This window comes from Castor canadensis, chromosome 2 (genome assembly GCF_047511655.1).
Source record: "Castor canadensis chromosome 2, mCasCan1.hap1v2, whole genome shotgun sequence".
NCBI classification, from domain to species: Eukaryota; Metazoa; Chordata; class Mammalia; order Rodentia; family Castoridae; genus Castor; species Castor canadensis.
This window is the reverse complement of record NC_133387.1, coordinates 11,542,829-11,569,044: the sequence shown is the minus strand read 5'-3', so window position 1 is coordinate 11,569,044 and position 26,216 is coordinate 11,542,829. Positions and strand designations below refer to the sequence as shown.

Below are 26,216 nucleotides of genomic sequence, written 5' to 3'. Positions count from 1 at the left end.
TTATACCAACCTAGAACCACAGAGTTTAGATATCAGAATATTTAGCTAAATCATACTTTAAAACTAAGTCTCAAATATATAAAAATAGTTTTTCAGGTTAAAAGTAAGCAAAACAGCACATGTAAGTGAATTTCATTGAGATATTAACTAAAAATTTTCTTGCACCCATTTCAGTGCATCCAGAAATATTTTTTTTAAAGCTGCTTCTCCTCACTTCCTCATTCTGGATAGGAAGGATCAGACTGGCACTTCTGATTTTGGCAAGCTAGCAGCATCAAGAGACAGGGAGATAAGCCACATATGGCCAGATATTCAACTTGTTTTTGAGTATGCTTGTCCCTGACTTTCCTGCTGTTTGCTCTGCTCCCAAAAATATGATTAATATCTATGCACATGCAAAACTTTGCATTGTAAGCAAGGCAGAGGCGTTCCATCCCAACGAGGTTGAGGTACAGAGTTAATGAGAAGTGAGACTGTGGGGAATGAATAGGACATGCCAATGTTGAAGTAATTGAGCATGAATATCAAACACTAACTTGGGAACAGTCTTCATTTGCAGAAGGGAAGTCTGATCAGCTGGTGGGCAGATGGAACATGCACAGATCTGCGTTCACTGCCAACCCCGGAATTTCCATATCCCGGTGGCACACACTGCACAACCATGGCACCTTTGTTTTCCCATCTAGAACCATATTTCCTTTATTTGTCTTTCTTTCTCTTTCGTTTGCTCTTATAAAGAATTTAGTTTTATGAATAGTACCTGCTCTTCCTTTAAAAAATATGTGTAATTTGCCTGTGCAAGTTGAAGATCACACAGATGATGGTGTTGTGGCTAGAAGAATTACTAATGCTATAATTTCCCCTTTAAAACCAGTGAAACCTTGAATTATTAATTACTTTAATTCACTCCTATGTGATTATATCATGCTCAATTAGATCATTTGTATGTTCTTAAGAGGCAAGGATTTCTGGAAGATTTGCACAATAGTGACAAAAAGAACACCTTAATAAGCAATAGACTATTATTAATCATTTCAAGTTGTAATGAATAGTTTTATTCAGAACAGAGTAAAAAGGATTTTAAGAAAACTGAATGTTGTAGAAAAATCTGTGTTTCCAAAATGGTAAGAACGCACAACTGTGTATTTTATAAAAATTTACTTAAAAAGACACTTTTATTAGAGATTTCAATGCAAAAAAGTAGATAAAATTTAACTATATATCAATTGGGAAGTAGTGAAGTAAAATAAGGTATATTCATTAGGTGAAATTAAAATGATTATTTGGGAAAATATATAATAACTAATGAGGAGGTAAGCTCAATAAAACATTATTAGATGTATTCTATGTATCTATTAGATGTATTCATAAAAGGACATATAGAAATCTATGCTTAAAGGTTGATTAATGCTCATCAGATAGTAACAGAATTCTTCCCAGACTATGTTCCCATTTGCCATTTTTTAATTTCCATTTTGAATGCATATTTATATAACAAAATTTACAATGATATATATAGCAAAAAATATGAAAGAAACCAAACAATGAGCATGTCAATCCCTACCTATAGACCAAGAAAATCAGAAATAACAAGAAAAGTAATCTATGAGCAAGATCTTAAATATAAAATGTGTATGGTTTACCTTAACAGTGTAGTACTCTCTGACTTCAGGCCTAATAGAATCAAAGTCCCCATTGATGAATTCAGGCAAAAAGCTGAAAGAAACAGTTCCATGTAAGTCAACTACACTTGTCTATTTACTTATTAAACTCTAAAACTGTTACCATAAGGATCAGAAAATTTAAAAAAAAAAGAACACTAATGTACCCCAAACAGAAAAGAAACAGGTTATTTTCAGAGTAAATAGTATATCTTACCTCTCACTCTTTGTTTTGACACAATATGATTGAGGCAAACTCCACATGCCCAACCAATACATCGACTCAGACAGTCAATGCTTATCTTTTAAAGAACTAACTATTAAAGAAGGTTATTGGTTTTTTAAAAACCTCCTACTTCAGAAATCCTACACAAGCATCCTCTTTGCCTGTCACCTTCTATTTACATACAGGCCTTTACATCATTTTACCCTAACATGAGTTTGGAACTCTTAACAGATTTGAATAGATCATGAAGACTTTCTGTGCCAAGCAAAAGTCAGCTCAAAACATTTTCCAAATGTCCAACTGACATAGTTCTAGAAACAGGAGACTTATGGGTAGGTTTGAAATACTTCAAGAATCTCAGTTTTTAACAGAGAAACTCCCAAATGTGGATGTGTCTTATGATATCGCAATTACCTTAATTCACTTCCCCTGCTCTATATTTTTCAAAACTCATTTTAAAAAGTCTAATTTACTCCATCCCTGTAAGTCATCATTTATTTTTATATGAAATAGTTTTATGATGTAGTAGAATTTCTCTATCATTAAAATACCCAAATGTTGAGAAATAAAATGATGTTCTGTAGGAACGCACATAGCTTCCTAAGCCTGAGAAATATATATATTTTAAAAAGGAATGCTTGTTTTTACTTCCTGCAAAAAACCATTCTAACCTTCAACAAACAAGAGAATTAGATCAGTACTCAATTATTTAATTAACTTCTCTGATTAAAAAGAATAATACATTCTATTATGTTGTCTCAAGGTAGCTAAATTGTTGTCTAATGGACTAGCAGGGAGACCAGAGCCTAATCTTTGTGGGAATTGCATGAGGAAAGAGATAAAGCCCCAGAACTCAGAGACAGGTTTAGATCACAAAAACCAAGACATGCCTCCTGGAGAGATTCTACTATTACACCAAAGGTTAGGATTTAGAGGCCTAAAATTTCCCAGAACAGTATTTCTAGAGGGCAGGTCACAGTTGTCTCCTTCTACTTAAGTAGCAGAGAAAAAACACAAACCAAAAAAACCATATTTCCTTATCCTTCACATACAGTGGGCAGCTACCAGCAAAGGACAATGATGTGGGGATCACTGCACGGGCCAGGCACTGGCAAAGGCAACAGATGTGACAGGAAGTCTGACTTGGAATACCTCACATGTGTGGTCAGTGTAAAATTAATGAAGGTGGACATGAAAACGTAAACTAATACTGTCCTTTTGCACAACTTTTTAATGGTTCTTAACTGAATAGGAAACATCATTTCTTCAGTCAGTCCTAAGCTGATATTGTACTGAGCTGGGCCAAATCTTCTTTAAGTTACACATCTTCCTTAGGCTAAACAGAAAGAAGTTCTACTACAAAGACTTGTGCAATACGGTGCTGTGCACAGTGTCACACACCATACCTGCAATATTAGTACTCAGGTCTCAGAGACAGGAGAATACGTTTGAGGGCACTCTGGGCTACACAGTGAGCTCTGGTCAAGCTGACGTACACAATAAGATTCTGTCTCCAAAAAACAATGGTTGGGTATGCAGCTGAGTGTCCACAAATACTGTCAGCACAGCCATGTACAAAAGACTTTAGCTAATTTCAGAACAAGGCAGAATTGGAAAGGAAATGGAAGTGCCTTGCCTTTTAAATCACCTCATCTAATTTCAAACATCTTCCATAAATGTTTTCCCCTAAACTTCCCTACACATTATATCGGTGATTTTCAATTTCATTTCTTACCTATCTATTTTATACCCTATGCTTTACCCCTGTCAGGACCAAACAAATCTACTATTTGTTAATTTTTTCTTAAATGTTAAGTAGATTCAATCATTATGAAAGTTTGGGAAATTAATACTTTTTTGAACCATGAAGTATTAGCTCTGGAAGGGATAAAAGGACTCCTCTGCATTATCAATGACATCAAGTGACTATGTCTAGTTGGCCAGTGTCAAACATAGTTCACCATTAAAACAGCCACTTAGTCTTAGGGCTCTGGTTCAGTACTGTCTGGTTCAAGTAACATCTTAAGACTTAGACTAACTTTGCATTGCTCTATGGATTTTAGTTCTTCAGATATCCAGAACCAACTTGGCAGTTTCCAAATAACATATTGATTTTAATAATAAAAAAAATGAAAAATAAAGCTGACACACACACCCAGACAGCTGAGCATCTGTCCCTTTAAGACAGATTGTCTTAACGTGAATTAAATCTCCTTTTATCTGACACAGTGAATAATGAAAGGATGCAATCAACTAAATTCACTTATATTTTCATGTGAAATATTAACAGGACAATAAAATTTTATAGATTAATGATAACTTCAACTAACTTCTAACATAATTTTCTCCAATGTAACATACACACATTCAATTGAACCACAAAGCTTTTTTCTAAAACCCATGCCAAAAACCCATGTGGTCTTCATGCTGAGCTGACTAAAATAATGATAACTTTTCTTCATAAAATGCAGTAGTTTTGGAAACTTCCTGAAATGTACTTTGTGATGCTTTAATTAAAAGCCCAACTCAGTTTTTCTGAGGGGCCTGTTGCCATGGCACCTGCCGGGTGCTTATTGAGGATGACACTTCACAGATATAGAGGATATATATTTATGATATAATGATATAAATGACATTTTACACAAGACTGTTTTTACAACTCTGCAGATGGATTACACATAGCAACTGACTCTGGGTGTCTGGATTTGTGCAGTGGCTAGTCCTGCTCTGCCTATTGCTGACTAGACCACACCAATGTACTTGTCATGACCTTCGGTCTACAGGAAACTACTCATTAGTATTAAAGTCTCAAACTCTCACAAATGGACTTCCTAGACTCTTTGACATTTACATTTTAACTCTTACCACACTTGTGACTCACTAATGACAAAATATGAGTCCAAAAAAGGTATGGGTTCTATTAGTGAGCTGATGATCCATAATCTCAAGGTGGGTGATGTAGTTAACAAAACATGCTGAAGTGTGACATGGTAGAATACAGGTACTGTTTTTTTGTAAGACTTTTCTTGGTGATGATAAAGGGAGATATTCCTCCACAAATCCTTTGGTTTTTGTCCCCAGGGAAGATACTATCACTATCTTAAAACGTCTATATGGCACTAAATTTCTTCCTGTCTATCTCATTGTAAATAATTTCTGTGTCTTTTAGCTTCCATTAGTAAGTTCTTTGAAGCACATGTGCCAAAGATCTTTGCATTACCCAAAGCACTAAGTGCACTGAAGTTGACAAATAAATAAAATAAAGAAGTGAAGGTGGGGAAAGAGGGGGGAGGAAGAAGAAGAAAATGAAAGGAAGATAATAGGGAATAGGAAGAAGAGAAAATGGAAGAAAGGTGAAGGAAATGTGAAAAGTAGTACAAACAAGAAAAACCAAAAGAGGGAAGGAAGAGGTAGGTGGAAAAACCAAAGTAAGAAAAGAAACACTTACTAGACTCTTACTATTACGACTACACACTACATCCTCCCGAAAGTTACTTAACCTTTCAGGGAATTTTCTCATGTGTAAAATAAGGACAATTTAGAGTAACTGTGAGGACTAAGAATATATGTAAAGAACTTCAAAAACACCTGGCAGGCAAGTAAGTGCAACTGAAGCTATTCAGATAACAGAAAAAGTCACTATAGGCTGGAGGTATAGCACAGTGGTCAGAGCATTTGGGTCTGGGTTCCATCTCCAGCACAGGAAAAAACATTACCATTATATCTAATGTAATGATAGGTTTCCATAGATTACAGAGTAAGAGCAGGATCCAAATCCTGGCAGTTCTTTAATTTAATGGCTAAGTATGAAGCTTTGCACACATAAACATTTATGAAACAGAACAACTGTTTCTTATCATGAAAGTTTTCTACAAAAATGTACTACATACTGCTGATTCTGCTAATCACTGCTAGTCGATCAACCTGTATGTTTTATGAAGGCTTTGCCGAAGCCACAGGGACGAAAGGTTTGTGCGGGTTTCTAGACTAGCATTTTGATAAGAATATATGTCAGACTATGTGAGGACCTTGGAGTGGTTCAGGTGGTAAGGTCACCTGCCCAGCAAGCATGAGACCCAAGTTCAAACCCCAGTGCTGCCAAAAAAAAAAAAAAACCAAGAATGTGTGAGAACACTATTAAAGAGTATGACTCCGGATACAAGAACAAGTGGTACTCAGTATGAGGATAGGAGGAAATGCTCATCTGCAATGAGGGACTAATGTTTTCTACAAATGTGTTTAACTTAATTGGGGGAAGTAAGGATGATACAAAATAAAATAAGTAAAACTGCTACCACATTTGGACTGTTATAGATACAATCAATTCAACTATTTTTCTGAATAAACCTTTAAGTAAAATAATGCTCCAAAAGATATTTAAATGTTTGTATAACTATGGATAAGACAGATTTTTAAGAAAGAAAATATAATAATAAACAAGCCAACACATATATTAGACTATGTAAAAATGTAACACATTTATGGAAAAAGATAATAAGCAGGGTCAAAATATAGTACTTTCATCTGTGCAAAATACATAACCCATAAGGATTGCTGTCTCTAATAAACAAAGATTACTTGCAAATGGTGATGGAAAAAAAAATCCAATAAGGAAAGTCACACAAGAAATGGAAAGGTATTTAGTATATGAAAACACAGTAAATACAATTAATTATCAGGGGATTACATGCAAAAGCAGTACTACTAATACTATCTTCATACAATAAATTGTCAAAAATGAAGAAGAATGAGTGTTGGTCTGGCTGAGTAATGATGGATGTACTCACAAACCAATGGGATCATGACTGGAATACAGCCTGCAAACAAACCATGTTCCATTGGAGGATCTTGTACCTAAGACCCTGGTTGGGGAATAACAAAGGGAAAAATAGATGTTCAACACTGCAGAGAAAGTGGAATAAGTCACAAGGTACCCTGTTAATGAAATTATGTAGCTTTTAGAGTTCAACTCTGCTGTTCGAGAAAGAATGTCCATTAAGTTATTAAGTAACAAAGGCAAATTCTAGAAAAAAATGTACTTTTATCTTCATTGTGTTGTTCTGAAACAATGAAAAATAAAAATGCCTATAAATATATTTGATAAATTTTTTTTTAGCAGGAAAGAAATTATGGAGCTAAATGGATCATAATGATCTCAGGGAAGAGGATTAAGTTTTTTGAAAATTTTTAGAAAGCATTCCTTGGGGGCTGGGGATGCAGCTCAGTGGCAGTGTTTGCCTTGCATGTGGGAGGCCCTGGGTTTGATTGCTAAACTACCAAAAAAAAAAAGAAAAGGCATATTTTATCTTATGTTATCAAACTGAGTAGCTCAGGAATCAAGCCACGAGGTAGGAAAAAACTTGGGTTTTTTTTGGCAGTATGGAGTTTGAACTCAGTGCCTTGTACATGCAAGGCAGGTGCTGTGCCACTGGAGCCTGGCCCCTAATCCTTTTTGATTTAGGTTTTTTAGATAGGGTCTTGCTTTTTGCCTGGGCAGGTCTGGGACTATGATCCTCCTACCTATGCCTCTGATGTAGCAAGTATTACAGGCATTTATAATTATATCTGGCTGATTTATTGAGATAGGGGTCTCACTAACTTTGTGACCTGGCTAGCCACCACCCCCAGTCCTCCAAATCTCTGCATCTTGATTAGCCAGGATTACAGATGTGAGCTATCACACCTGGCCCAGAAAACAATGTTTCCCAAAAGAGTAATTTAATAATTTCCCTATATGCATTCAGTGAAACAACTATAAAAGTAATAATGAAGTAGACAGAATATCACATGGTTAAGATGACTGAGGAACAGAGTAAGAGGAAACAATGATAAAGAAAATACATACATACAAATATAAAACTTTGCAAAAATTATATGTATATGTCTTCTTTTATGTTATATAGATATAAATATTTAAAATAAATATAGAAGAAAACTTAAAAGTTGCAGAAACCTGGTATCTGTTACCCAAAGGAAAGCTTCCTGGAACAATTTTCAATATTTGTTTTATGCTATGCCAGTGTATTTTATTCATCCACTTTTGTATGTTAATGAATATAATTTTAATGAATTTTCATAATTCTGTGAAGTTAACATGTACCATCCTAATTTTGTGGCAGAAAAACATGGCTGAGAGACAGGAAGCATTTTGTAAGTATCGCAAGATTCAAAGGTTCACTCTCTTCCTGCTCCTCTTCTGTATTGAACAACACTCCTGACTGGCATGGGCAAATCATGCTACACCTCTCTCACAAGATGCAATTTCATTTTTTCCAAATCCTAGCCCGTACTTGAAACCCACTCACTTGTGTGCCAAGCTGGAGGGTGTGGAAAGGAAGCATAATTGTGAGGGCACTCATCAGTTACTCCTGGCCATTAGCCATGAACCCCAGGCTCCACACAGGCTGCTGTGCTTGCCATTTGTTTTCATGAATAATGAAGTGGGGAAGAGAGGCACAATCCCAAATCAGGTAAAGTTTAATCCATTCTCATTGGTAAAGAAAGAAATTAATATTCACTTCTGTAACTGAGCAATCAATATCAGCAATGAAAATTTTATAGGGCAGAAAAGAAATTAAAACACACAGATTCATTACTTCCGCCTGTAATATCGAGAATTAACTGCTCATAATAGCCACTTGGAAACACACTGAAACAATGGTATTCAGACAGTAGAAAACAGCAGCCCAGGATAGTGACTGATTGTGGAGACCGGATTAGGAAAAGCCTATGAGAGAGAACTGGACTTAAGCAAGGCGAGATGCAGCTTAATTGCTTGCTCCTGTAGGCTAAGATAGGCATAGCCCTGGCCACGAAACAAAAAATTCAGAACAGCTGAGTCTCCTAAATTTACTTTCAGAGAAGCAGGAACACAGGTTTCTCCCATTACATTTCATGTGCTTGTTGCTGTTTATAAAAGGCCCCTTGAAGGAGGGCTGGGGGCTTTTGCTTTTTGCCTTTGGCTATTACTTTGGGCATTTTGGTGTGGGAAGCTTTTGGAAGGGAAAAGAATTACTGAAGGGAAAAGAACTGCAGGAAAATTGCTGAAGGAAAAGAATGGCTGAAGAGGGGTTGATAGAAAGTCTGCACCGAGAACTTTATACACAGGCCTTAGAAAGCAAAGCGAAAGAAAGAACTTTAACACAGGCTTTAGAAGCTAAAGAAAAGCCAAAGAGAACATGGGACAGACAGTGCAAGATAGAGGACGGAGACTTTGCAAGTCTAAGCACCAAGGCTTTAAGAAAGCTAAAGAGAGAATGCTAAAGAAAAGCTGCAAGCCTGGGGGCAAAAGACTTTAACAGCTATTGAGCTAAAGATAAACTAAGAGAAAACATGGGACAGTGCAGTCTAAGGAAAAAGGTTTTAAGCAAGGTTTTTAAGAACTGCAAGGAGTAAGGCCTTAAAGAACAAAGACAGAGAAAAGAAGCAATGAGGGTTGGGCATCTCCACCCCAGCACCCGACACACCTGACCTCACTTTCTGTCTGTCTATCCTGTGTCTTTTCTGAATCTCCAGTCGCCCCCAGTTAAGCTCAGTTAGGTTCAGTAATAACCAGGAGCTAGAGAGAAAAATCGCTCCAACAAGGGAGGGAGCAAGAAAACAGCGCCCCCTCCTATTGATGTAAGAGTCTACAATGGTGGATCCATGCCAGTAAAAAATTGTTCAAACACAAAAATGCACAACTGTGCATTTTTAATGTAAACTGTGGAGGTTGGGTGATGATGGTGTCTGCAGATTCCTCTTCTACAGCAAATGCACCGCTCTGGTGGAGAATGCTATGTGTGGCAGGGCATATCACCGATGTTTTTTTGTCTTCCTTCCAATTTTGCTATGAACTTAAAAGTGCTCTTTAAAAATAGTCTTAAATGAAGAGGGCAAATGATCTGAAGAGAGGAGAAAACAGCCTAGGACAGTAAATGATAAAACACAGAGTCACCGTTTGACTAACAACTCATTCCTTGGTCTATACTCCAAAACAATGATCACATATATGCATACGAAATCTTGTATACAAAGGTTTACGGCAGGATTACTCATAATAACCAAAAGGTGTAAGCACCCCAAATTTCCATGAATGGACAAAAGGATAAACAAAATATGGCACAGCAATTAAGTAGAATATTATTTGGCTATAAAAGTTATGAAATACTGATATATGATACAACTTGGATGAGCCTCAAAAACATTATACTAAATGAAACAAATCAGTCACAAAAGTCACAATCTGATTCATTTTATTTGAAAATCCAAAACAGGGAAATCTATAGAAACAGAAAAGATATTAGTGATTGGGGAGGCATGGGGGGAATTAGGGAGAGACAACTACAGGCACAAAGTTTCTTTTCAAGGTGACAAAAGTGTTCTACAACTGACAGCAAAGAGAGTTCCTGTTGCTTCACACCATCACTACCAATGGAAAGTGATGACCACTGCACAGGTCTGTGAACATACCTGAAGACTGTGCACTATAAATGGTAAATGTAAGGAATGTGAATTACAAAAAACAAAGCTACTAAGAAGACAGAATAAAAATCTATCAGAACAACTTCACTTGATTGATATTTCACATTCACATTATACCCTGGCCATCAATGGTAGATGACATATTCTTTTTTTGCATGACACATGAGAATGGATTTCCAGGTATGAAGGGGAATATACTGTTTTCCCAGGACTTTTCTAGGATTTCAAGGTTCACATAATTTTACATGTGACCAACAATTTCTTGGAATGAATTATTTCTATTCAAGACAACCGGCTTACATGTTTAATGAATAATTTTGCTAGTAACAAAGGATGAAACATAAAAAGAAAAAATTAATTCAAGAGCAAAACTTTAACCAAAAAGGTTTGGAAGGAAAGCAATTTTTAAATTTACTATCAACTCTTTGCTCAAAATGTATTGTCTCCTTTGCTCCAGAAAGAGTGGAGAAAGAAAGCCTTTCTACCATGGTATGAAGAGGTAGAAACCTGGGAACCGCTTAGGTCCTAAGGGACAGCCTCCCATGATGGGATTTAGTGACCTTACAGGAGAAGACTGAAGTAGCTTCTTTGCCTATGCTATTGTGTATGGATATATATAACAAAAGGGCACTGTCTATGAACCAGTTAAAGGTATCTCATCAGATATGGAATCTGAAAGTCTTGGCTTTGCACTTCCCAGCATCCAGGACTATGAAAAATAAATTTCTGTTATTTATGCCACCTATTTTGTGATATTTTGTTACAGCAGCTCAAACAAACAAACATGCAGCTAATTTATCATTCAGTCACTTGTGTTTGCATATGACAATCTTTAAAAGATTACAAAGTGACTGCACAGGCTCTCTTAGATCTAGAGCAAAACTTGGCACACTATACTAAATAAATATTGTGTAAGTATTTCCCCTTTAATATTAGGTTACCTTTCCCTTTATACTTTACCAAAATTATTTACTTTCCAAAAGAGTATAGAAAGGGTGAGGAGAGGAATGAGAGTGGCTACTGGATTGGAAAGTGAACTATGGGGTTATTTTCCTGGAAGGAAGTGGTGGTGATCGGGCAGCAGAGTACCAGAAAATGCCTTACTTGTTGTGAAGAGTCACAGTTAAGCCCAATATAGTGCAGAGTGGATTGTATCCTCTCTTATTTACAAACACAAGAGCCCTAAAGCATATACACAGGTCAATGCCAATTCTTTACCTTAAGAAATACAAAAAAAGCTATCTCACTGACAGTGAATTGCTTGGTGTCATTTATTTGCTTTCTACTTCTTTCTATGTTTTAGCTGAGACATAATACATAGAATTCAATAAATACAGCTAGTGATAAACACCATTAGAGTCACTAATAGGTTGTCTGCTCCTCCCAAGTTTTCTAAAGCCAAGCATAATATGCCATCTAGCTATAGCTTCTGCTAGTATAGTGTTTTAATCTTGATTCTACCTCCCCACCCCCCATAGTTCTCCCTGTGGCAAGAACTAAAACTTCAAATGACAAGACAAAAATTCTTAAGGCATATGCTGCCCTGCTAAAGTTAATACTTTGTTTTCTATCTTTATTTTATGTTTTAATCTTGCAGCTTCTGTCCCTTATATATGGAAATATAAACCACAGACCTAAAAAACAGAGACTGCAGCCTAGGTATGTCTCTACGGTACTTAACAAAGACAGCTGTGTGATGGGAATCCCAAAGAATTCAATGGTATGCTAAGGCTTTAGGTACAGGTAACTTGAAATCATAAAGTCATTAGATGATGAACATTTTCAATAAAATTTAAAGGAATATTTGGGATAAATTTAAAATAAATGCAAAAGACAAAATCCAAACAGTTGACATCACAAATGCAGTATACACATGTATATAAATGCAAAAATGATACATGTTGAAACTATTTCAGGTATCAGGGAGGGAGGATGAAGGAGAGCAGTGGAGGGGGAGAATTCAAGTATGATATATTTGATACATAGTAAGAACCTTTGTAAATGCTACAATATATCCCCACCCAGCACAACAGCAATAAAAAAGTAGACAAGAAAGAACACCAAGGATGTGAAATTCAAGTATCTTAAAATGCAGGTAACCTATATACATACAATATTTTCGTTCTCTGAAGACATATATTGCTAAATCTAAAGGCCAATTGTCCCACATTATTTTATCCATCAGAAGGATATAACACAATCGGTCACTATTCCTATATTCTCTTTTGGATTTGATTCAAATACCAGGATCATAGTTTCCTGGCTTTTCCCCTAATTCACCTGTTTATCCTGCTCTGTCTCCTTGTTAGTACTCTAATTCTCTCTGATTTTTTTAATCTTAGTTGTTCAGCATAAAGTCCTTGTAGTCATCCTTGATTTAAATAACTGATTTGTCAGAAAGATCTATAGGCTCTTCTTTCAAAATCTATTCATCTGGCAAATCCTTACCATTCTCCATGGTGCAGCCCAGATAAGACAACTAATGTCACTCCATTGCTCAACATCCTCTGGTGGCCTCCATCTCACTTGCAGGGAATCATTAATATGACCTCTAACGGCCCTTCAAGATCTACCCGGAGGTACCTCTCTAACCACTCTTCATTATTCTTTCCATCTGATGTTTCTTTCCCAAAGTATCTCTAATTATGTCTCCCCCTCCATCAAACCTCTTTAGAATGTGACTTCACAGATTCTTCTATCATAGGTGCTAGTATGAATCTGTTTCCTCACTACATGGATTTATATTAGCCTTGTGGCTTGCTCTGATCAATGAATGCAGCAGAAGTGATGGCATGAAAGTTATGAACAAAGGCCTCAAATGGAGATGAGGCCTTTCCTTTACTCTCTTGGAATTTACCTTGCTGCCCTGAGAATAACCTGGGCAAACCTGATGGATAGAGAATAAGAGAGAAGAGTCAAATGCCCATCTTATAGTCAGCTAACTGCTAAATTTCTCAGAAAGACCCACCTACATGCCGATGACGTTAGCAAAACTATCTTCTCAACTGTTATACTGTGATATAATATGGAATACATATTTGGTCTTCAACCCAGGTTTATATAAAAGCTTCCACATCCCTTACAGTCTCTGGGTTGATGAGTATCTTTCTGCAGATGAAAAGCCTAGTGGCTGGGGGCCTCTAGGATAGTTTCAGGTTAAGGCTGGTCACCAAAAAGACCAAGACATGATTAGACAGTTAGCACATTCAGCCCCACCCCCAAACCCAAAGGAAGGCAACAGGGCTATAAATTGAGTTAACTAGCAAAAGAGAATGATTTAAAAATCTTGCATATCTACTGGAACTCCCACAAAAAACCCCCCAAGCAACAGGGTTGAGAGAGTTTCCAAGGTAACACCCAAATCCATGCAGGGCAGAAGTTCTGTGCTAGGGACCCTTCCAGACTTTGCCCTATACCTCTTCAGCTCTCTGTTCATCTGTATCCTCTGTAATAAACTGTAAATGTAAATAAAGTACTTCCCTGAGTTCTGTGAGCTACTAAAATCAACTCCCAGTCATGAGGAAGGAGTTCTTTAAATCCCCCATTTGTAGAAAAGATGGATAGAAGCATGAGTATCTGAGGATTCAGTAGGTGTGATTATCTAAGTGGAACAGTCGAGAATCTCCGACTTGTAAGGTAGAACCAGATTGAATTAAATTGTGGAATACCTACTTGGGGTCCACAGAGAACTGGAAAAGGTTTCAGTGTAGAAAGCCCCCACATTGGTGGCAGAAGTAACAGTGAGTAGAAGCAAAGTTTTCCTGTCAGTCATAGGAATGACACAGGAGTGAGCTGAGATGATATACCTTGCTGACCCTTATACTTAGGGGAAAAATAAATGAGTCATTGTTTAAAGCCACTGAAGTTCAGTTGGTTTGTTAACCAATACAATTTTGCACAGCATTCTCTCCTCCTAAAAAGCTCTCTTTCCTGATAGCCAAGTGGCTCGTAAAGGTTCTAACTCAGAAGTCACTTTCTTAGTGAGCCTTTCACTATGTTTAATTGCTGATGACCTATGATGAAACATGGCTTTATTTCCCCCTTTTCACTAGTAATATATTTACTATTTTAATTATTTAACTTATTGTTTCTATGAAAGGCCAGTGAAGTTGGAAATTCTGTTCCCTGCTGTATTACAATGGAATTCAATTTCCTACATAATACATCCGCAAAAATTAAGTTTGGGGTAGGGATGCAGCTCAGGGTGAGTCTTAGCATATGTGAGGCCTTGGATTAGATTCCCTAGTACCACAAACAAAAATCCCACAGAAACAAAAATGACAATCACAACAACAAAGTCAGTAGATTAACAAAGCTGGCCAGAACACAGAGAGATGAAAATAATTTTACATTGTTGATTAATCTGAAAAGGAGCTTAAACATTCTAGAAAGAGAGCTGTCATAACTTTGACTCAGGTCTTTATTCCTAAGAGATTACTCAAAGTGCCAGGGAATCAGTTCTAAGTTTTACTTAGAAAATATTATGAACAAATATGTTTCTGATCTATACAGAGGGCTGATAGATTAAAAAATGCTTAAAATGTATATATAACGGCATAGCAGTTTATTCATAATATATTAAAGCAGACATTATGTAATAAATAAAATCCCTATTTTATTACATGTTCACACATACATTTACCCAGCAACAGATACAGAAAGATACTCAGTAAAATTAAAAATTGAAAAAAATTCTGTGTAAAAATAATAATAGTGATTACTTACAGGAGTGGGATTTCAGGTTGTTTTAATTTTAATTTTTTTCTTTTTATTTTCCTGTAGCCCCGAAATTCATTACAATGAACTTACTATACTTCTCTAAGGGGAGGACGGAAATGATAGGGAAAGGCAGGCCTTAAAAGAGAAGAAATAAAGATTTTAAAAGGTAAATACTAAACAATACAAATTTACTTAATTTAAACTAACTTGTCTTTGTATTGTGTTCATTTGTAATTACATATTACAAATTACTAGAACACAGTTTTAGCTATAATTAAACAAGAACAGTTTAGCTCCAACTCTGGCCACATGACTTGGCGAAAATCTCCTGTTTGGTAATCCTTATCTCCTGTGTCCTAACTGGAATCCACCTATCAGCAGCACTAGAAGTCATTAGCAGAATGTATACCAGGCACTGGTTCTCCCGACACGTCAGAAGCTCTGGAGAGCAACTGATTCCTAGAGGAAATCACCAGGAAAAGTCCTGTTTACTGCTAATAGGAATCCTCAGACCACACTATTATGTGAAAGTGGTCTTTTCACTGACTGATAAAATGCTAAGATGACAGAAACTAGTTGGTTTTCTTGCTCCTAATTCAAGGAACTGCTCTCCAGTCACTAATAACCAACTAATGCACAACTGAGCAGGAGAAAATTGAATACACACTAGAGGCCGCTGGTGATAAATAAGTGAATTTTGCATGAAGTGAAAGAATGATGATAGCTCTAAAAGAAAACTGCACTCTAAGCTTGCAAGCTTCAGTTGACTTTTTAGCTATTATCCTAGAAATCAGAAAACAGTTTTACTGTCCTTAAACATGCCTTAATTATATGTTAATAAAAAAACTAAATTAGGGCAATTTCATCTGAAAACAATAAAAGGAATTTTATAAAGATTTATTATTACTATATTTTTTTCCAAAAGTACTAGGGGCTGAACCTAGGGCCTCACACTTGATGGCAGGTGCTACAAGTTAAACCATTCCGCCACCCCTGGACCTATTACTGTATTTTTAAAGAAAAGCTTTGCTGTACTATTTCACAATAGCTAAGCTATGGAACCAATCCAGATACCCTACAACTGATGAATGCATTAAGAAAATGGAGTTTTACTCAGCCATAAGGAAGAATGAAACCATGTGGTTTGAAGGTAAATGGATGCAATTGGAGGACAAGCCAGGCTCAGAAGACAAAGGCCACATGTTTTCCCTCATATATGGGAGACAGACAATACAAATACAAGCAATATTATTACAAGTAGGTTATGTTAAGGGCAGATCACTAACGGGAGAGGGAGAGTAAAAGAAGGGAGCTAAGAAGGTGAACATGGTTGATGTACTTCTGTACAAGAATGAACATAGAATTTTTAAACCTGTTGGAATCACCATAAGAAAGGGTCTAAGGTAGAAAGGAGAAAAATAGAGGGGATGAACCAGTGTGGGTTATAGTACATATATACATGGAAATGTCCTACTGAAACTACTTGTATAGTTACCTTAAGCAAACAAAAATGCCTATTTTTCAAAACAGAGAATGGGAAGGTAAAACAGGTCCTGCCTGGAGGTTGCTACCAGTAAGGGGGGGAGGGAGAATATAAGGAAAGGGTACAGGAGGGTAAATGTAGTAGAAATATTATGTGAACTCATGTTTGAAAATGGAAAAAGGAGACATGTTGAAACTATTCCAAGAGTTGGGGGAGGGCAGGATAAAGGAGAAGGATGGAGGAAGTGAATTTAACTATGGCATATTGTATGAGCTTTGTAAATGTCACAATGTATAAATTGTGACATTAGTAAAACAATAATACGATTTAAAACAACAATAATAAACAATAATATAATTAAAAAAGAAAAACTTTATCCTAAAGTAGGAAACATTTCTATATAATACAAATTGGTAAAAGATTTTTTAATTTCTTGATTGCCACAAAGATTTAAGCCAAGTAAAGAAAGCACTATGTTGTACAATATAAATTTGACTTAGCAATTTTTCATGGAGAGAAAACTTAAAAAAAAGAAAAAAAGCAAACAAGCGCTTGTGGAGTGGCTCAAGTGTAGAGTAAGAGTAGCCTCCTTGCAAGAGTGAAGCCCTGAGTTCCAACCCCAGTATTGCCAAAAAAAAAAGCAAACAATATCTAAAGAATTTCTTACATACTACCCCAGGAAAATTATAAACCACATGAGTGGAGTTTGAAAGAGTTTATTTAGAAAACTATGCACGAGTAATATAAAAAATTTCTGATTAACAGTACACCTATAAATATCTAGGCAAGAATTATACTTCTAATTCCTTTAAAAAATTTGGAAGGAATGCTATTACATTTCTCAGAAGGAATGAGAGCTGTTTTTATCACTTACATGCATGACAGGTGACGATTTAATTCCTTTTCCTTAGAAGTAAGGATGTGATTAATAAAGATTGTTTGGTTGTCCCAGGGATGGAGATGGCACTAGTAGCCTGAGAGACACTGTGGATGGATGTGTGTGGCGATCTCAGGGTTTTGTTTCTACTTGTATTTGGCTGTCCCTACCCATGTGTACAGAAATAAGTCTGGTGTGAGTCTGGAAGGAAAGTACATCCCTCCCTGGAAACAAACACTACACATAGAAACAGACACAGGCAGATTTTCCCTCTGAACCTCAGCTCATTTGACCATATGATCCTGTCCAAGAAAGCAGGCACAGCTGAAAATTCATCCCAACTACCCAGCAGACAGCTGACCTGTGCAAGCCCTAACTTGTTCTTAGAGTGTACATACAACTGTGGATCTGGCTTCCAGTTTCCCTTCTTTCCTGTGTATGTTCCAAGCCTATTCTCCAGTCTTCCCACTTTTCTGTTAAGACTATTATTACCAGATTTTTAAATGTACATTGGTCAGAATTCTTTTCATCAATCCAGAACACATACTGAAAAAGAGATCCTAACAATATTAGCAGAGAAACTTCCAGTATCAGTCTTTGATACTTCCTTGGAATAAAAAGAATCCTAGTAATTACCTTATGGGGTGAGAATCATGTTTTCAATTTGTGAAGTAGAATACTTAAATTTCTACAGAAGAGCAATTCTAATCTTTCTTTAATAACTATTCAGCACATAGTAATCTAACTGCTGGGGATGAGACCATGAGCATTTCAGAGATAGGCAAGCTTTCATTGATGTTATTGCTGGTAGAATATGCAAACAGGTGATTCCAATGTGCTGTGACAAATGTCATGGTAATGGAAGTACTGGATGAGATCACCCTGGAAATGCCCTGTGGATAAATGGAGGAAGAGGGGCTGGCAGTAATGGAGCAGATCCTGCTAAGGAACGGAATCCAGCCAGTAGTACACTTCCTTCATTTAGGACTTGTCATCTTTTGCTTCACTGGATCTGTGAAGAAATGGCTTTTTTTTTTTCAAGGAGAGCTACCTACAATGAGCAATAAAGTTCAGTTAAAACTATCAGTTATCACCAGACTCTGGCTGCTAGGATTATTCCCAAAGATAAATAGAACACGAACAAGGAATTTTGTCTAGTTCAGTAGATTATATCAACATTACGGTGAAGGATTGCATAGAGAGTTTTTCTTCCTGCTGTGGCTCTGTGTAAATTGGTAGTTATCAGGAAAGATGTCTGGGGAGACCCACATGAGCTGAGTTTTCAAAGACAAGTTTATAGTGTGTAACACTTGGAAATGAATCTGCGTTCTGTTTTTTAAAAAAATGCCTGTAATTGCAGCTACTCCTGAGGCAGAAATTAAGAATATTGTGGTTCAAGGCCAAGCTAGGCAAAAAGCTACCAAGATCCCATCTCAACAAATAAACTGGGCATTGAGGTATGTGCTATAATTCCAGTGGCATGGGAGGCATAGGTTAGGGGGATCATGGTCTGAGGCCAACTCTGGGCAGAAATGTGAAACCTTACCTGAAAAATAACTAAAGTTGAAAAAAGACAAAGGCTGTGACTTAAACAGCAGAGCATGAGGCCCTGAGTCAAACATGAGTACCAATCCACTCAAAAGAATCAGAAAGTATACACATCTGATGCTAAAAAGCATCCCTTGATGCATTAAGGGGCATTCCAATGGTTTGACTACTATAACGGGCCAAGTACAAATGGAGAGCTGAGATGACACAAAAATCTTAATCACTTCTGAAGAGTACTAATGCTTAAGCATCCTCTCCTTTCAAGGCTCCACTAACCCCAAGCCACAATGGAGCTGTAGTGTGCCTTACAGGAAATTCAGCAGACATGGATAGAACCTGACATCCAAGGTAAAAGCATGCTCACTGTGCTCAGCTGTGTGGAGTGGGACAATGTCATCTTCCCTAGAGCCAAAGCAAAAGCACTGCCTACCTCATTCCACAAAGTGCTGACTGCACAACATGATGGGGTTTAGCAAATAATTTGATATTTGAATAATTTTAATTGTACATATTATAAGGTACACTGTTTGGTGTCAAATCAGGGTAATTTATTAGTATCTCCTTATGTTGGGAACCTCTGAAGTCCTGTCTTCTAGTAATTTTGTAATCATAGCAATACACACACACACACACACACACACACACACATTAAAACTTTTATACTCCATAGTCTCTCCACTATGTTATAGAACACCAGAAAGTATTCTTCCTCTCCTTATGATTCCTCCATCTAATTGCATTTTGGCATCTATTATACACACACACACACACGCACACAAACACACACACATACTCACTGATTTTCTCCTCGGGGTGGTAGTGTTTTTTGTTATATATTAAATACCCTTCTAGGATTCTTCAGCAATTCTTTTATTTATTTAATTTGCAATTCTTGACCATGAACTAATTTATGGTGACCGAGGCAAAACTGAACTTGTTAAGAAATACAGATCAAACAACTCTTAGACTAGGGCTCCTATGATTATCATTTGGTTATTTTCCCATAAAAATTATTAACTAGCCATTGCTCAAATTGAATTTCAGCTGTCAGTTTTCTGGCTCCTAACAAATAATAGGAAGACTATGGCTGGCTCAGCTGAGAGCTCATCATCCACTCAAACACGGGTCTTATAATGATATGTCGACAGATAACACATGCCATCTAGTCTTGCATTTGGGTTATCCAGTCGGCTCTTGGACCAGTAATACCAGCCCCTGATTTTAATGACAAGAAAACCAGGCAGGAAGTGTTTGGATGTATGTCAACAAGCTGATATTTACGTGCACTCATATAAATGTGTGAAAATCAGATATGGAATAGCCCACAATTTAAAAAATTATTTTGGATATATGTTAGTATAGGATTACCCCAAGCACCACTTCTCAGCCAAAGGATCTAAAAATCTATTGAAAATAAGGAAATAAAATGTCAAAATAATGTGCTCTTAAGTTGTACTAACAAGTGTAAAACAAGTCAACATTTTTCAACAAGTAAAACATTAAAAACTTTTTAAACAATTAAAATTTAAAAATCCACATGTTAGTAAAAACTTTTGACAAACAATCCTAGTTTTTCTTGAAAAGTCACCACAAGGTAATTTATTTCTGAAGACTCCATCCGTAGAGCAGGAAGGGGAAAGGATTCTGTCAGGAACATACTTTATGAAATAGAATAGCCATAAAAAACAATGACTCTGATTAAATTTCATTGCAAACTGACTTCCTGCAGCTGCTAAAAATGATCTCACTTTGAAAATTTATTTTGAGTTCATATATGATCTGACAAATACAGCACTTTTGCATATACATTTCTCCCTCCTCCAATACCCCCAAATGATTCATAGCTATGCATGGATAACTTTAAGATCTCTGATTTATAGCATTTGATAACCAACAGACTAAAATATATTACAAAACTAATCTAATCAATAATTCAAAATAAATATGCCTTCACAGTTTGTTATGTAAGGTTCTCTAATACCAAGACTTCTGTTGTAAATTCTCTTTTAAATGTTCTAATCATTTTTACCTTCCATCATTTTGATTCAAAGATCCAATAATGTTGACATGCTTACAGATCCTAGTAATTTGATTGCATAAATACTTTTTAATAGAAACTTCCACAGAAAATGACTAATCATAGCTAAGGCTAGGGTATATGAGAATGAAGCTGAACCATGAAAAAACTGGTAATAGGTTCCAACCAATGAGCAAATGTTAGGAGTTAGGTCCATCAACAGTATAGAATGAATAAAACTCATATGTGTTCCCATATACAGGAACACTACCTGATAGTAATGATATACAAGATAACATAGATGAATCTCAGAAATGTATGGCAAATGAAAAACAGTACAAAAGCCAAAAAAGTGTATGATACATGACATTCTAGAACTCAGAGGGAGCCAGAGTGTAGGAAGAGGGGATCAATGGCAGAGGGACAGGAAGGAACATCTGAGGTTGACAGACATGTTTTAGTCTTGACTGTGGTGGTGGTGGGTACAGAACTGTGTACTCTTTCAAAGGAAATTGAATTGTACGACCAAAATAAATTTTATTGTGAGTATACCTGAATAAAGCTGTTTCAAAATAGAAAGGACTACTTGGGATACTAAGAATGGGGAGGATGGTGGTTTGAGTCCAGCCCTGACAGGGAGTTTGTGAGACACCATCCTAACCAATAGCTGGGCATTGTGCAGCACACCTGTCACCCCAACCTATGCAGGAGGCTGAGATCTGCAGGATTATGATCCCAAGCCAGCCCTGGCAAAAAAAAAGTTTGAGACTTCATTTCAATGGGAAAAAGCTGAGCACGATGGCATACACCTGTGTTGTCCCAGCCAACGTGAGAAGCATAAAATAGGAGGATCACAGTCCAGGCTGGTCTGGGCAAAAAGTGAGACCTTATATCCAAAATAACAAGTGCAAAAAGGTCTGGAGGCATTGCTCAAGTGTATTTGAAAGCACCAAGTCCTGAGTTCAAACTCCAGTACAGTCAATAAAAAGGAAAAACAGAAATTAAGACTCAAATACTACATTCCTTCATTCAAACTATTGTATGAAAAATGCTTACAACCTTTCTATAAAGACTGCAATGAATTGCATGCTTAATAGTAACCATGAAAAGAGTTGCCTAAAATTACATCAGGTGCACATTTCACTACTCTATAATTCATCATAGCATAGCTTTGAAGGGTCACCCTGTTTCTTCTTGGCTTATTCCAATCTTTTATAATTAACCAAAGAAGTAACTTTCTTCATCAAGATTTCTCTGAACCCTCCAAAGATAGTGATCTCTTCCTGAGATGTCGTAGACAAATTACAGTCCAAGGAAGATAAGTTGCTTGCCAAAAGTTTTATAGTAATGTAGAGGTACAATCAGTCTTTAAACTCTGAAATATCTTCTTACAAAATTCCCAGCCTGCTGCTGCTACTTGCAATGACATGGCCTGAGACAGTATTACCCATGGCATGTCAGTGATTTATCTGAGGGTGCATCAGCTACCTGCTACCAGGTGCCTGGGTTAATTATAATGAGCTGTCCTCCCACAGAGCCCAGTTACTTAAATTATATTTTGAACCTAGTTTAGCAGGGGTGCACGTTCCTTCCTTCTTTCCTTCCTCACTCCCTGCCCTCCTTCCTTTCTGTTTTAGGTAGTACTAGGGTTTGAACTCAGGGCCTTGTGGTTACTAGGCAGGAGCTTTACCACATGAGCAGGGCCCCCAATCCTTTTTGTTTTAGTTATTTTTTCAGATACAGTCTCTCATTTTTGTGCCTGGTGCTTACCTCAACGGTGATCCTTCTACTCCTGCCTTTCATGCAGCTCGAATCACAGGCCTATGCCACTATACCTGCCTTTTCTGTTGAGATGGATTCTCACTAACTTTTCTTTGCCTGGGCTGACATGGAATGATGATCCTCCTGATCTCTGCCTAAGGAGTAGCTTGGATCTGGGATTACTGGTAAACTCACTGCATCTGGATAGAGAGGTTTTTTTTAAGAGTTATAAAAACCATCTCCCATTCCCACATGATCACTCTGAAAGGTGTTATCCATCTGCTGGTGAGAAAGTTACAAAGATATATGAAGCTGAAGGTTTGAAATCTAAGAAAATGATTGTAATGACAGGGATAAAATATCAGGAATGTAGTTTGCTTTTCTGCTTAAACAGGTCTTCCTCAACGTCCTCCTACACTGAAGACCGCTTAAGTACATGGCCATTTGTACAAATGCAGGGACATATACTGTTCTTTGAAAAGAAACAAAGCTAATTCCTAAATATTTGGCTAATCTAAAACAATGTTTATATAAAATAATCTTCTTTAAGACATTGCATTCAGGCTTCTAAATTCATCAATTACTGTAAGAAATCTAATATAAAAATAATCTTTGCCACATTTCAAATATCATACCCAATACAATATCAAAAATCATGGCTATTTCTTAGACTGTTCTTCTAATGAGTCTAAGACTCTTTAAGTCCCACAGAGTCACAAATCACAAATACACATATATACAAAAACAAAAAAAAACCAAACCTCTCACATTTGGCAGTGACGTTCACAGTTGTTCTGTGTTGTTCTCCAAAGAATTCAAAAGCATGTACCTTAGTTTCAGGATAAGATACTCATTTACACAGGAATTAGAATGCAATATACTGTAGAACATCATTTATACTATAAGTGATTTTAGACAAGGATGTAGAATATTTTAGATATGACATTTTTGGATTATACATACTGATAAAATACAAAATTACCCAATGCTTCCTTAGCATCAAGTTACTTCAAATAGCTGATATTATATCTTTAATCATTAATTCAATAAATTCCCAGATGCTCATTAGTATACTATTTATGAGAAATATAAAGGTGATTAATTATGATTGCTGCCTTCCAGGAGTTCACCACCTTGTGAAGGATATATGATACATATCTACACATAGCTAAATCACAAAATAAAATGAAAAAGTAAATAATTACAAAGTATTATGCAAAGTTAAAGGCCAACAGATCAATAGAAATTTACAATCTAGTATAGGATATAAATCTTTACAGCTCTAAATCAAGGTAAAATGTGTAACACTGACTTAAAACTAGTAATGAGATGTAAAGTCAAAGCAAGCAGGAAGGAAAGGGATGAGCTTACAGAGCTCACAGGACACTAACTGACCACTGGAACACAGTAAATACTGCTACAAGAAACACAAGCACACTCTACTAAAATCATTTTTGAATAAGAACTTGTGAGAGCCACAGCACTGATTAGCCAAAACACCCAACCAATTAGAACTGAGGATGGTTCCAATGTGTACAGGTAAGCGTGAGAAAGACTAAACAAAGGCAGAGAGGAGAAAGGACATGGCATTGAGTTCACTAAGCAGCTCTGCTTTACCAGAAGACGAGGATGAAAACTGGGCATTCCTGAAAAAATACCTTTGAATCTGAGTCTAGATTTTATCCAGTAAACAAAAGAAAATCCCTCACTAGCCACCAGTCACTACACATGCACACACATACGTAAGCACATACAATATGTACCACACAGGCACTGGCACTGACCTTTTGCACATCATTGGAATTCTCAGAGTATTTTCTAATTCCTCCATTCTGATTTAATTGTACATCTTCCATCACACTGAACTAGAACCTTCTCTTTATGTTGTACAATCAGTCATATTCAGTTTTTCTCTTTATTTCTACTACACTGCACATTTCTTGAGGCAGGAACTATATTTTATTTATATATTCATAGGAAAAGAATGCATAATATAACTGAATATAATTCAATTAGAGGAATGTATAATTATAAGAGATATTCAAATGTGCCAATGGATTATTCAAGAGATCCTGTCTCATTCCAAAGTTTGTTTTTGGTTTTCGTTGTTTTTTTCTGTTCATCTTAACCTTATAATAGACTAATATTTACAAATGTTTAAAGATTTTATTTAAAAATCAAATACTCAAACTATTTCTCACCTATTTGTCAGACTGCTTAAATTGAGTCATTGATTTTGTAATTCTTGTTTCTTTCAGTATGACTCTTATACTCCTCTATTTGATTCTATCTCCTTCATCATTTACCATAACTATGGATTACAGTGATCATAATTATGCTATATGAGTCTGCAGAAATGTTTCTTACTTTTTTTTTTACAGTCATAGGGCTATGAATTCTCTCTCCAGAAAAATGTCCATATACTCAAAATTCAACATAAAATGATTCAATTTTATAAATTCAAAAATTTCACAAGTTCACAGTATAGAAGTCAGATAGTGGTTACCTCTAGGAATAGATGAGGATGGCAGAGATCATGAGGTGGTTTTTGTGATGCTGGTAATATTCTATTTATGGATCTCAGCACTGTTTTCATTGGTGTGCTCTTCACTGTGTGTGATGTTCACTGAGCTTTAGCCTTAAGACTCGAGCACTTTTCTCTAAGTTGTTTTGTTTTCTTATATTCCCTCATGGTAACTGCTGTACTTGACTACTTTTCAGACCCTAGTCAGTAACTACCTAGAAATGAAATTGTTCCTTAAGACAATCTGTTGAAGCAGAAATAGAAAAATTGTATCAGAGAGAGAGAGAGAGAGAGAGAGAGAGAGAGAGAGAGCAATGCTCGCTATAAGGAAAAGGGATTTACCCTTCCCAGTCATTATAATTTATCTGCTACACACAAGAGAATAATCTCTCAATATCCTTTTAAAGTGGGATAATTTATACTTCATCAAATGATTATGGTATTCAGTTGGGAAACCCAACAATGCCTACCAATCATGGGTGGAAAACAATCTACTCTATGAATTCCTCCTTGAAAATCCTACCCAGCTTCCCTTTTGTGTTGCTATTGTTCCATCTCTGTAGCCTGTGACTATTCTGATCGATGTGGCAGGGTGCCTGCTTTACTGTCCTGGCTATGACCAGGTAAATTTTACCTACCTCAGCTTAAGTAGGAAGAGGATATTATAAGGCCAACCAAGGCCTTTGTAATCACAGGCTAGCACTGAGTATAAACATAAGACTTCTATCAGTATGAGGGTGGAGTGCAAAACAGGTAGTACTGGCCCCTACACCTGATATGCCACCTTACTGCTCTACATTAACCATGAGTCAAACAGTAAGTTAGGAGTACAGGAGAAGGTTAAGGCTGAGATCTCCATTCTGTATTTTTCTGACTGGATCTTCAATCTACCTCAGATTGATATACAAACTGAACACATACCCAAGTTAGAACCTAG

At 36.5% G+C, this 26,216-nt stretch overlaps 1 protein-coding gene across 8 annotated transcripts in view; it reads right to left on the bottom strand.

Moving 5' to 3' along the window:
- The window catches only part of Tpk1 (thiamin pyrophosphokinase 1), a 300,962-nt gene that overhangs the window by 159,350 nt on the left and 115,396 nt on the right, over positions 1–26,216 (bottom strand). For all 8 annotated transcript variants that reach the window (XM_074061393.1, XM_074061384.1, XM_074061358.1 and 5 more), the window contains one exon: positions 1,644–1,716. In XM_074061393.1, the coding sequence (XP_073917494.1) occupies positions 1,644–1,716 (73 nt within the window). The remainder of the gene's footprint in view (positions 1–1,643; positions 1,717–26,216) is intronic.